This window comes from Rhodamnia argentea, chromosome 5, assembly GCF_020921035.1.
Source record: "Rhodamnia argentea isolate NSW1041297 chromosome 5, ASM2092103v1, whole genome shotgun sequence".
Classification (NCBI taxonomy): domain Eukaryota; kingdom Viridiplantae; phylum Streptophyta; class Magnoliopsida; order Myrtales; family Myrtaceae; genus Rhodamnia; species Rhodamnia argentea.
Window position 1 is genome coordinate 15,858,057 of NC_063154.1, and position 13,032 is coordinate 15,871,088.

General features: G+C 39.5%; 1 protein-coding gene across 1 annotated transcript; it reads right to left on the reverse strand.

Moving 5' to 3' along the window:
- Positions 1-2,589: 2,589 nt before the first annotated feature.
- Positions 2,590-7,209, reverse strand: LOC115746629 (L-type lectin-domain containing receptor kinase IX.1-like). Its single transcript, XM_030682462.2, has 2 exons — positions 7,030-7,209; positions 2,590-5,080 (listed from the first exon to the last, which is right to left on the reverse strand). Exon 2 carries the CDS (start codon positions 5,009-5,011, stop codon positions 2,978-2,980), a length of 2,034 nt encoding a protein of 677 aa, XP_030538322.1. The 5' UTR covers positions 5,012-5,080; positions 7,030-7,209; the 3' UTR covers positions 2,590-2,977.
- Positions 7,210-13,032: the final 5,823 nt, after the last annotated feature.

Sequence of the window (13,032 nt, forward strand, 5' to 3'; positions counted from 1 at the left end):
GCAATGTTATATTGTCTATATGAAATTCTTTCGACTATCAACACTTTTTCATTATGAAAAAAAGGGGGAGATAATATAAACATGGATATGTGTTGATATTAGTGAGCTGAGATTATTGTATTTTTATTATGCTCAATTTATCCGTTATCTCCCGAATACATTATTTGGTTATCTTAAAGTGGAGATCGCCATTTATTATGCCTTGATCTGAATTCTTAAATTTGGCAAGCTAAGTGTTTTACTGTTCATACACAATATCTTTGAAATGTGTTTACATATATGCATATTTAGATATTATTTTGTCATCATAAGAAAGGGAGAGATTGTTAGAGAAAATCTCTTATGATGTTTTGAAAATAACAAAATAATCAAAGGCTACTAATGCATGTATTGGTTAAGTAAAACTAGGTGAAAGATACACAACTTATTATGCAGATGTTGTTTTGACAGAACATCTAAAGATGAATGAGTTCTCTATCAATGATGAACAAAGCATTGCGTGTACAGGTGTCTACTAGCTGGAGGTACCTAAGTAGAAGGTAAATAAGCCTCGAATGGAAAGTTTGGTAAAGCTTGGAAGCACCTAGGATAGGTGAACAGTGAGGTAGAGCCGTGATTGCCAATATGCTTGGAGGGACTAGAAGATGAAAGCTCAAGTGAAGTTCTAGATATTTGCATCCGAAGGTCTCAATCCCCGCGAAAAGTGCTCAGATGTTGTTTGAGAAACTCATACGTTGTACGAGAAGCTCAGACGTTGTTACCTAGCTCAAGCCGTAAGGAAGTATTTCATAAGCTACGACTGGAATATTATGAGATATCTTCGAGATGATTTAATTGAGATTATATACCATCGCAACGGCTAGCAAATCAAGTTGGATTCATTCTTGAAGATTATCAATCATGAAATCAATCAAGGACGTGTATCAAGGGAGATGAGAATGAATCACCTAATGAAGAATTCTATCTATGGAAATTCAAGATCATAATTGTATGGGTGATTTAATCTAATGGGAGATTCTTTCCTTTTTCAATCTCAATAGCTAAAAGATCCTTTGTATAAAATCTCATTCAAATGAGAAGTTTGAAGAGTGATCCTTAGGAGGCCTTGCAACAGGTAGTTGGAGGTGAAGAAGTATAAAGGAATACCTCAAGGCTGAAGAGCATAAGACAAGATAGCATAATTTTAAATTCCAAGATCAAGAGGGCTTCACATCCTTCATATATTCTTGATCCGAACGCTGTAATGCTTAGAGGTTCATTCAAGTGAGAGAGTGTTAGATGTGAAATCTAGTGACTCGAGAATGGTTACGAGATAATCACTAGTGAAATCCAACCGATTCGCTCAAACGTGAAGAAGCGGACATAGGCTTGAATAAAGCCAAACCGCTATAAACTCTCTGTACAAATTATCTATTCCTTAAACTCTTTGTTTTTATATTGTGATAGTTGAATTATGCACACTGTTGCATCCGAGGACACCTCGGATCTTGTTAGCTATCATCATATGAACTAAGCTCCGAGCTTATCCGTTTAAATTTTCACATTAATTTCTAAAGTTATTTGAAATCACCTATTCACCCTTATTTAGATAATAACGCTAGCACCAACACTTACTGCATGGGGAAAGCCATACATGGATCAATGATAGATCAAGCGATCCAATATTAATGACAATTATAATTGAGGGACTTGAACACTTCTAGTGTTTTCTAGCACCAACTATACCTCATAGCTCACACATAAGAATTACAGATGGAAAATGGGTGGGTTGGGTTGGATTTGGGTGAGTCATAAATGGATCCGACCCAAGTCCAATTGACCCATTTAGTTTCAAGACAATTTGGATGACCTATAGGAACCCATGTCCAACACAAACCCACCATTTAACCCATCTTAATGACGAGGATCTTAGTCTCGCCGCCTACGTAGGAGAGCTGGTTCTCTTGGGGACGCAGTTGGATCTTGCCGCCATAGCTGCCCATGAGGTAGAGGTGGCGTCTCTCTCTAGGGTTTCCAGGTCAGCTTAAACCCATGACAGCCCATTTATTAAATTTTGAACTAACTCATCTATGACCCAAATCATTGAATATGCGTTATAAATAAGTTTTCAACCCATTTTGATGTCTCTAATAATAATTTTTAGACCTCACAATTACTCGCGAAACAATCTCTCGATCTCATAAAAAGAATTCACGGATACTACTACAAGATTCATTGACTTGAACACTAAAAGCTCATATTGAATACATTCATGAAGAAGGCCCACTTCTTATATAGACTAGAATTTGATTCACAATAGGAAAACCCCTTCCGAGAAAATCACTCAAACTTGGAAACCTACTTGCATGGAGTTAATGTTACGTGGTTACACTCAAGATCTATTCTCAACACGATGTATCTTTCCCATAATTCCGTCATGTTGAAGTTTCTTTTATCAATTTTTCCTAGAAAAGCTTAGGTTCCTCTATGATTAACATCTACAACTCCCCAGTGCAATAGATGGTAGTTGAAGTTTGTGGCCAAGTTAAAAGCCCAAAGGATATCTCCAAAAAATGCAGAGATAAATTGTATGCATGAATAGGCAAGATGAATAGGCAAGACTGTCCGGTCATGTATACAACAGGGACCAACCATAAAAAACTTCAACCCATAAGCTTATGGTCCTTTCTCAATAGTCCTTTTCGCCCTCTGCTGTGTTGTCCCACAAGCACTCATACACATATTTTCACATCAAAATCAATGTCAAATACTACCATCAATATCTAACACCATAGAGAGCGAACATAAGCTAGAAACGAAGGCTCTGCTTGTTTACACGTAATAGCTACAAATCATAGAACTGAATAATTGCAATACAGAAACCATATAAACGGTGAACTTACACTGTGTTCAGAAGCAATGCAGAAGAAGATGAATAGGAAGACTTCTTGGAAGAGCCAATAAATGCGGACAGTTCGGTACTGTAAGTGCTCGTTGGTTAACTACTTGTGAAGCTGGTGGACGAAACATTCGATGATTCGGGCATCGAAGATGGAGGCACAACATATGTTGGGATGGGCAGCTTTGGAGGGAGAATGGGTGGCGAAGCATCGAAATTCAGAAAGGTTATTGCTTTGTTTATGGGAGGCCGTTCCTTAGGGTCTGGATGAGCGCAGCAGAGGCCTACAATCATCAATCGCTCCATCTGTCTTGCATCGAAATTTTCTCCTAACTTCGGATCTGCCGCATCGAATAGCTTCCCAATTCCATAGAGCTCCCAGACCCACTCCACGAGTTGGACTTGGCCTTGTGATGATCTCGGATCAATAGCTTTTCTTCCACATGCTATTTCTAAGAGGACGACTCCGAAGCTATATACATCAGATTCCTTGCTTGCCTTGCTTGTATAGATACATTCAGGGGCCAAATATCCCGTGGTCCCTGCCAGCAGGGTTGTTTGCGACCCTTTGGCATGGTCGACGGTCCGAGCCAATCCAAAATCGCCCAATTTAGCCTCGAAATGTGCATCAAGTAGGATATTGCTGGACTTTATATCCCTGTGCACGACACATTGTTTCAAATCCTCGTGCAAGTATTTCATCCCTAAGGCGATGCCTCGAGCGATATTGTACCTCTTGTCCCATGTGAGCGGCGCTTTGTCTTTGTACAAATGAGAGTCTAAGCTACCGTTAGACATGAACTCATACACGAGGAGGAGATTATTTCTCTCATGACACCAGCCGACGAGCTCCACTAAATTTTTATGCCTGAGATGTCTAATCGTCTTCACTTCAGCGTAGTACTCCTTTACGCCTTGGTTGGAATCTGGAATGATCTTCTTGATGGCAACATGGGCATTTGCATCAGCGAGGTGGCCTTCATACACTCCTCCAAAACCCCCTTCCCCGAGCAACCGGGTATTGGCGAAGTTGTCAGTCGCGACAGCCAAGACCTTGTAGGGGTACTTCTTGGGTCCGTTTGACTGTTCAAATCCTTCATCAATCTCAGGAACATCTTCTTCTCCACTTTCATCATTTTTATTCCTTTTTAGCTTATAACCATACCAGCCAAATCCTGCAACAAGGATAAGAAACACCAACGAGCTTGAGCCTAAGATAGGCCCCCACACCCGGGACTTACTCTTTTTTCGTCGGTGGATGGGAGGCGAATTGGTTGTACCATTTACATTGTCAAGGATTCGTAGACTAGAGTTGAATTCCCATGAGAAAATACTATGAGCCTCAAACAAATGCCCCGTTGTTGCCGAGAAACCGAAAACCACCCATTCCGGCAAGTACTCTGTCAGGTTGACTGGCTGATAGTAAAGGCTGGTAGAATTTTCACCATCATCTCCAAAAAGAACACTCAAGCTCATTGCTCTAGAATCATATGTGACCTGAGCATGGAGTTTTTTACCGTGCAATATGCTGTAATCCATCCATGAGACGCAAGTTTCATTGACAGAAGCCAGGCTGTTTACGTCGATACCAACATGATCACATAGCGGATCCCACAGATTTGTGGAATGGTCATAGAATGTATCAAACTCTACCGCAACAAATGGAGTACTAGAGTTGGCAGAGTTTGGGTTCCAACTTGTGAGGCCTAGCAAGCTTCCACCTGAGAGTTCAGGGATCTGCGATCCATTGGGAGCGAGAAAGAAAACCAATCCATCAGCATGGGAGTCACTCATATGAGAATTGATAGCGAAAGTAAATTGGCTGGCAAAATTTGCCACATTCCCTGTTGAACTATCCCACAGGTGCATGGGTTGATAATATGTTGCTCGGCCAACTAAGCCTGTGTTTCCCTCCAATGGCGCACTTAGAGTGAGTTGGATGATGGAGTTCAGTGCGGTGGCATTGCCCTCAAAGGTTATTCTCGGATCCTTCAATTGAAAAGCCGGGAAATCGAAAGAAATGTTGTCAAAGGATTCAGGATTGGCAGATGGAATGATTAATGAAAGGATGAAGACTGTTTGTGCTAGAGCCTCTTTCATCCGACGCATTCTCGCTGAGGCGTGAGCTATCATTTTTCCAAAGATTCACAGGCTCCTCTGGTTCTTTCACTAGCTTCTGTTCATTGCACAGAGCAACTGCAGCTGCCGAAGTCTGAAAATTTGAGTCATTCACGAACAATTATACCGAAATACAAAAGATAAATGCACAATCTCAGTGATGTAAGCGCTAGTTTTTTTACTATAGGGGTCTTAGAGATAGAATGGGGTCCACTTTCATCATTTCCTTTGTCTTGAGGCTAAGAAAACCCTAGGGGCGATTTTGTAATTTCACATTTAGGCTAAGGGCATTTTGGTCATTTGCCAACTAAGGGGAATTCAGACTATTGGCTATCCGATGGAGGGTATTCTAGTCTAATCTCAAGTCGGTTTGATCCGAACGAGGCTCAGGTGCAAGAATTTCTAATTCTAAGGCGCAACGACTAAACGATCGAAACCTAAACTAATTCGATCGTCAATTACGGAAAATATCCAATTTCATCGCTTAATTCCTAGGAATCCAATTTCGAGTAACAAATTAGAACTGACAGTCATTCCAAAACTAAATTCTACTATTAAACAGATGTGGAATTTCCAGGGCGTCAGAGATAACGTTGAACAATGTATCTCAAATGCCAATGCTGATTGACATCAACATAGAATGCTTGTTTAGTACGCTTCAATCGCTATTCTTTACATAACCGAGAGAAAAGTAGACTAGAAGTACCATAACTTTTGTACGGAGTTCACTTGAGTGCCATAACTTTCAAAACGTTCACTTAAGTGCCATAACTTTCAAAAATCGTTCACTTAAGTGCCATGTTGACGTGGACACCGGAAAGCCGATGTGGCACACCGGAAAAGTTATTGTAGCACGCCGGAAAGCTGACGTGGCATGCTGGAAAAATTACTTTAGCACTCAAGTGAACGATTTTTGAAAATTGTGGCACTTAAGTGAACTTTTTGAAAGTTATGACACTCAAGTTAACGTCATACATAAGTTATGATATTTCTAGTGTACTTTTCCCCATAACCGACATGTAATAAACTAGGGCATCGGCTTCATCTTTAATAGATATAGATAAGGTCTACAAGGCCGCTACTCCTAACCCAATACCCTGTTAGGTAAGCATTCGCTGGTAAGTAACCGTATCGTCTACGGACCATGTGAACTCGTCAAAGGTCCAGATGTCCTTGATCTCCAAGGTCCATGCACCTCCTTAGCTGGAGATTATGATATCTAAGATCCGATTTGGCAACATATGAGCATGTCTTCCTCACGCTAGTGTTTGTAAATATCTCTATTTAGCCTTCTTTTTATGCAACTTCCCTTTCAAACAAATGCAGCAAAATAACCAATTTCTTGCTTAGCGCTACCCCACAGCAAAAGAAGAAAGAGACATGTCTATAGAAAGTCAACTAGAATTCTCCTAAGTTAGGATGAAGAACATTATTTTTGAACATATTGAATCACTTTTCAATATTGTTGTTTGTTGTGTTTCATTTTTTTTTCCTTTCTCTAGGTTAGAATCGTGGGAGGAAGCCGCTCCCCACTTCGACGGACTCGTCAAGGAGGAACTTACCAGCTTGTCTCATAGGACCTATTGACTCTGACTTATGCTTCCTTAACCGGTAAACATTTAATCCTTTCTGCCGAAAATTTCAAGCAATATATTCCTCTTATATTTTCACTTGGTAATATGGAGAACTCCACAGGTCCAGGATCCCATCTCCCGAGATTTGAACCTGTCCGACCCTCTCCGCCTTTTCTAGGGCCACCATAAAAGCCGGTGCGCAACACCAACGCGAACACCGCACTAATGCACAGCAGCAACTGTTAATGGCTACTTGTTCATCCGACAGACAAATATGGAACTGTTAATGGCTACTTGTTAACACTTCAATTCCACAAAAGGATTCAAACATTGTTCAAAACCAAGCACATAAGTTGATAAATCTACTTGAAATATGCATTATTTGGCGGAATATGCTTGTGCAAACCAACAAAAGTAGCATAGACGCTATGCACTCGTGCAGAGAGAGGGAGAGAGAACCTGGATCCTTGAATGAAAGTTGAGGTACAGCCAGCCACAAGCCAGTCAGAAGAAGAAGAAACATGAGAGGGGTAAAGGTCCGGCAGTGAAGAGAATGTCTGTGTTTTCTGAATTATATTGGATGTATTGATAAATACAAGTGTGAAAAAGAACAGCCCGCCTCCAAGTCTTGGTCGTGCTTTTGGGAAATAATTGACCTGTGTAGGACCAAGCGACATTCTCGTGAGCCCTTTTATCCATCCTCCAATGCGAAACTAAAGAAGAATCCACCAATCAAACAAGCCTGATATGCAAAAGTCTGAGGCATATTCAGCAGACATGGAGCTCTACGAGAGGCATTGATGCATGTATGATATTTTCAACTAAACTGTTCGTTTGGTACTTAAAAAAATGAAAGGGGCTTTTTTTCTCGTTAAAGTTTCAAATATTGTTGGAATATCAAAAAGACAAATTTATACGTCAACATAGGAGCTCCGAGAAACTCTTCAAAGAGTTTAAGAGAAAACGTGGTGGTTTTACTGCTGTGGGAAGTTATCAAGGAAATGTATTCAGATCCAGACAACATTTGGAATATCGCAACTCAATGTTGGCTAGAGGAGTTATGCATGTCAGGACAACTGAATTTGCCTTCTTCGATAACTTTGGTATTCCCATTTAGCATCTCTTTGCTAAATTGAGATTGAAAAGCTTTTGCACCACTTCTTCCCATGTTTATCCAGCACTGACTGCATATTTTATTCCAATCTTTCTTTCTTCACTCTAAACACTATTCACTTCATTATTTTTAATATACTTTTCATGTGAATCATCTCGCCGAAATTCTGGGTGTTGAAAACTATGACTTGACACCTATTCCTGCTTCTCCGGATCATGCTTGGGGAATCCTCATAGGAATATCTGACTTCACCCGTACTTCTAAATCTCATGTTTCCCATAATTTTCTTCCACAGAAACATATTGCCATCCATAAGATCATCATCAACTGTCTCAGACCCAAAACAACCTCAAAGACTGATGTCTTTAGGTATGAGGCAAAGCTTATATGGGAAATAGTGAATAATATCTCTTTCTCACTGCCACACACAATCATTCTCCACGTGTACAGGACAGTGAACAAGAACCAAGGGCAATTGCCTTACGGTTCTTTGATAACAAGAATGTTTTAGCACTTTCATATAACTATTCCCTCAAAGCTGTTCACCAAGTCTCTACCAGAAATGTCTGTGGGTGTAAAGATGATCAATAAGATGCATTTCTGGCACACTGAAGAAAGGTGGGAAAACAGAAAAGGTGAACTTGTTCATAATGATCTTTCATCTAAGAAGAGAAAAGGTACAACTATTTTCTCGGCTGAGAAATCCTCATAGCCCTTCAAGAAGAAAGCCAATGCTAAAGTCTTACTTCAGAAGTCGATGGAGGAACCCAGTGATGAGGAAATCTCTACAACAATTGACTCATCTAATGAGGAGGAAGAGTTCTCAGATTAAGAGTTTTCTCGTGAGCACATTGAGTTAGGTGCTGAGGAGGATGAGTGTTAAATTAATGTCTCGAGTTTGAGCTTTATTATGAGATAAATGTGACATCTATGAAATAGGACCATCATTCAAATATGGACCTAACTTTCTATTATAGCCAGGACTCGTCTAGGATTAATATTGTACAAGTCTCTAGTTTAATAGGAGGTAGTTGAAGTTTGTGGCCAAGACTAAAGATGAGTACGATATCCCCAACAAATGCAAACATAAATTGCATGTATGAATTGGTGGATTGAGCCTCCAAATAGGCTAAGGCTATTCGATTCTGGTGAACATAGAAACCAACTAGCAACATAAAAATTTCATGAATCAATTCGGTCATAAGTATACTTACGGATGTTAATTCAGTCTTAAACTTTCCAATTTCTCCAATATAGCCCTAAATTTTGGTGGGGAATTCTAATTTAGTCCTAGCCAATTATCGTAGAAAATCGTTGGCAACAAAATTTCCACATCAACATGTCACGTGGGACAGTTAGCGATGATTGAACGCTACGTCAACAATTTGAGGCTGCATTTGGCCGGAATGACTATATTGGAAAGATTCATCTCTACATTGACGAAATTTAAAAATGTAAAATCGAACAGACTTGGTAATAATCCCCAAGCACATTTCCACTTGTAATACCCTATTATTTGATAAAAGTACCTATGTTCTTGCATTTGCAAAAGAAAAAAACTGACTATGATGGATATTGAATTGAATGCGTTTCTCTGCAGATGAGGTTGATTGCTATGAGCTGTGTCTGAACTACATCCAAAGAAAAAGACGTGATTCAATTGTTAACCAATTAATCAATTCAAAGAAGTCTCTTAAACTCTAGGCAGGCGAGACATATGGTTGTCAACTTACAAGCGTGATCCATACGTGGTTGACCCTTTAATGCGTGATTAATGTGCTGGGCCCTAGCATGCAGGTATGACTCCAAGTATGATCTTGAAAGGTTTTGCACTACAAAGACAAAATAAAGAGTTCTATTTATATTTATTTTATGGGTAAAAGGGTAATTGTGAAAGAAAGAAATAAAAGCTAAGGGTTTGCTTTTGTACCTCTACCTATAGAAGCCGCCAGAGAAGTCCAAAAAGAAGTGCCACACAGTGATGTCCGAAAAGCTAAACAGAGAGCACTTCAGGCCGCACGAAGAAAGGGACTCTTGAACGCACGCAGATTTTGTTGCGTGGGTTTTTTTAATCCAATTAAGTTCTTTTTGTTGTAAATATTTTGGGCTTGGATATGAGCTAGGTTTGGAAAGCATGAATGTTTGAGGGCAATTGTAACTCTGATTATTCGATTATAATGGATTATTATTGTTGACTTTTCTTGTAGATGTAGGTACTAACATTCGGACCGAATCACATAAATCTCTAATCCTTTATCGTTCCTCATTTATTTTTTTGAATTTTCGCATTGACTTATTTGCAAAATCCTGTTATTCCGCATTAATATCACAACAATTTGTATCAGAATTGGGATCGGATATTTCTGAATTATGATTTGGGGCTTTTGCTTATTTGATTATTATCTGGATATTCTGTTATTGCAATTATATTTTGAGTGAAAATAGAAATTGAGAAGTTTAAGGAGGAATAACTTTAGGTTATGGAGTCTCAATGTGACATCCCTTGTCCCACATCGCTTAGGAGGGGAGTTTTGGGCTAGTTTATATGGCAATGGGCCCTTTTGACTTGCAAGACGCATTTTTCGTGGGTTGTATGGGCGGCCCTAGGAGGAACAAAACCGTGAGGACTGTATGTCCAAAACAAACAATATCTTGCAAGTGACGCAGTGGAGGCGTGGTGAGCCCAAGCCATTACGGTTGGTATCAGAGCCGACTTCCGACAGCATGTGTGGACCACGGTGGGCGCTCGCGGGTGCAGGTGAGGGCACAACGGAGACGTTGTGCCGCTAAGGGGAGGGAGTATGTGACATCACTTGTCCCACATTGCTTAAGAGGGGAGTCTTGGGCTAGTTTATATGGCAATGGGCCCTCTTGACTTGCAAGATGTGTTTTTCGAGGGTTGTATGAGCGACCCTAGGAGGAATAAAATCGTGAGGACTGTGTGTCCAAAACGGACAATATCTTGCAAGTGACGCAGCGGAGGCATGGTGGGCCTAGGCCATTACATAACTTGTAAGAGAAGCTAGAAAACTACAATAAATAGAGGAAGGGTTCCCTCATTTCCAACATGCATTGATCATTCTTCTCTCTTTGCCCTTATGTGCTTTCTCTCACTTTTCCCCCATCCCTCTCTCGGCCACCCCACCGAATCGCCACCTATTACCGTCGCCGTCGTTGCGTCACCTCCCATATTATTTTATTCATCATAGAATGGGATTACTAGATCTAATGGGGTAACATCTGTTTGTTACTTAAACAGAGTATTACATTAGATTGACATGAATTGTGTGCATTTCATGTACGATAAGTGTGTCCTTGCATCAAGCCACGACGATATTTTCTTGTATTAAAATAATTTGAAGCATGCGCATGCAAGAATGTGTTTGTACAAATCATCTGAGGGATGACGTATGGCCCGGATAGGCGAACGTTCCCTTAAAGTCTCAAGGATTTGTATTGTGGGTATATTGAACAGTCGTTCCCATGAAGGTGATTTTGTGAGACATTTTCCATTTAGTAACGTTGAACCCACAAGTGAGCATTCCCAGGATACGTCTTACTAATTATGGCCCGAATTGGCAAATTTTTATGGCTTGGATAGGCACAAATTGGCAAGCTAAAAATGGTCGTTTGATGTGAATTGCATGAATGGATGTGTTTATGGCACTTGAACAAAAGTTATGTGGTAGACTCCATGCATTTGATGATTTACCATTGAAGATTTATGCTCATATTTACAATAGATCAACAGGATAGCTTTGTTGAGTATAAAGTTGACATTCTTGCCTTAGGATTAGTAATTTCATTTACTCGGCTGCTCGCTTACCCCTTTATTTTTCAGGGAATTGATGAATTTACCACGAGCTCCTCTGTTCGATATGTCCGGTGGTTGATATATTGATGCATATATAAGATTATGTGTGTATATGTATGGTGGTTAATATGTCTACTATTTCAATATGCCTACCATTATAAATAAAGGTTGGCAGAAAATAAAAAAAATGGAAAAAATATATATGTCAATATATAAACATGGTAATAAGGGGAATGGTCCTAGGGTCGTTACTGAGGTAGAGTGGTAAACATGATCCGCTTAAATAGGCACACATGCACACATGATCTTTCAAAAAAATGGCGGTAATATTTCAAAAATAATTAAAGAAAATCAATTAAAGATTTGTAACAATGGAAAAATCGCATCAACAGTTAGTACAACCGATATATTGTCAGAACGGTCGTATCGTACGCTTATCGAGGAGCCGTAACGGTAACTTTTTCTAAGAAATTAGGAGTACCCGATCTTTTCAACATTGCAAATATCTAGTTACCCGATCCTTTTCAATATCTGCAAATTTTTTGTCTCTCGAACTTGTCACTCAAGAGGATTAGAAATTTCCAATTCTCTTTTGATGAATTCAAATGCTTGCTTGTCTAGAGGCTTTGTGAAAATATCAGCCAGCTAATGTTCTGAGTTGACAAAATGTTTGCACACATTACCGCTGTTCACATGGTCTTGAATGAAATGATGCTTTACTTTAATGTGATTTGCTCTCGAATGTAGTATTGGATTCCTAGTCAGGTTTATAACACTTATATTGTCACAACAGATATGAATATTTGAGTTTTGTCCCTCAAAGTCACTAACTTGTTGTTTCATCCAAAGAAATTGAGCACAGCAGCTCCCTAGCACAATGTACTTAGCTTTAGTGGTTGAAAGAGTAATTGAGTTTTGCTTCTTTGAAATCACAATATCACCATGTTTCCCGACATTTGATATGTGTTCGAGGTACTCTTTCGATCGATTTTACAACTTGCACGATCTGCATTTGAATATTCGAATAAATCAAAGGTTGAAGCTCTTGGATACCACAACCCTATTTTGGGTGAAGAATCACTGTACCTTATGATCCTTTTCACAACCATGATATGTGATTCCTTTGGGTTACATCGGAATTGTGCTCATAAACATACGGAGAACAAAATATTCAATCGAGAAGCAGTTAAGTGTAGCAGTGATCCTATGATGCTTCTATAGAATTTAGAATCAACGGATACACCTTTTTCATCATTGTCCAGCTTGATAGATGCAGCCATAGGTATTTCAATGAATTTGCATTCTTCCAAACCAAATCTTTTCACCAGATCTTTAGCATACTTTTCTTGGTAAGTGAAAGTGTCAGCTCTTGTTTGCTTTATTTGAAGTCTAAGGAAGAAGTTCATCCCCCCATCATGATCATTTCGAACTCATTTGTCATTGTTTTGGCAAATTCTTTGCAAAGATTTTTATTAGTATAGACAAAGATTATGTCATCCAAATAAATTTGAACTATCAAGGTGCTTTTACCTTT

Coding starts and splice junctions, on each gene's coding strand:
- LOC115746629 (XM_030682462.2), bottom strand. CDS start 5,011: ATGATAGCTCACGCCTCAGCGAGAATGCGTCGGATGAAAGAGGCTCTA.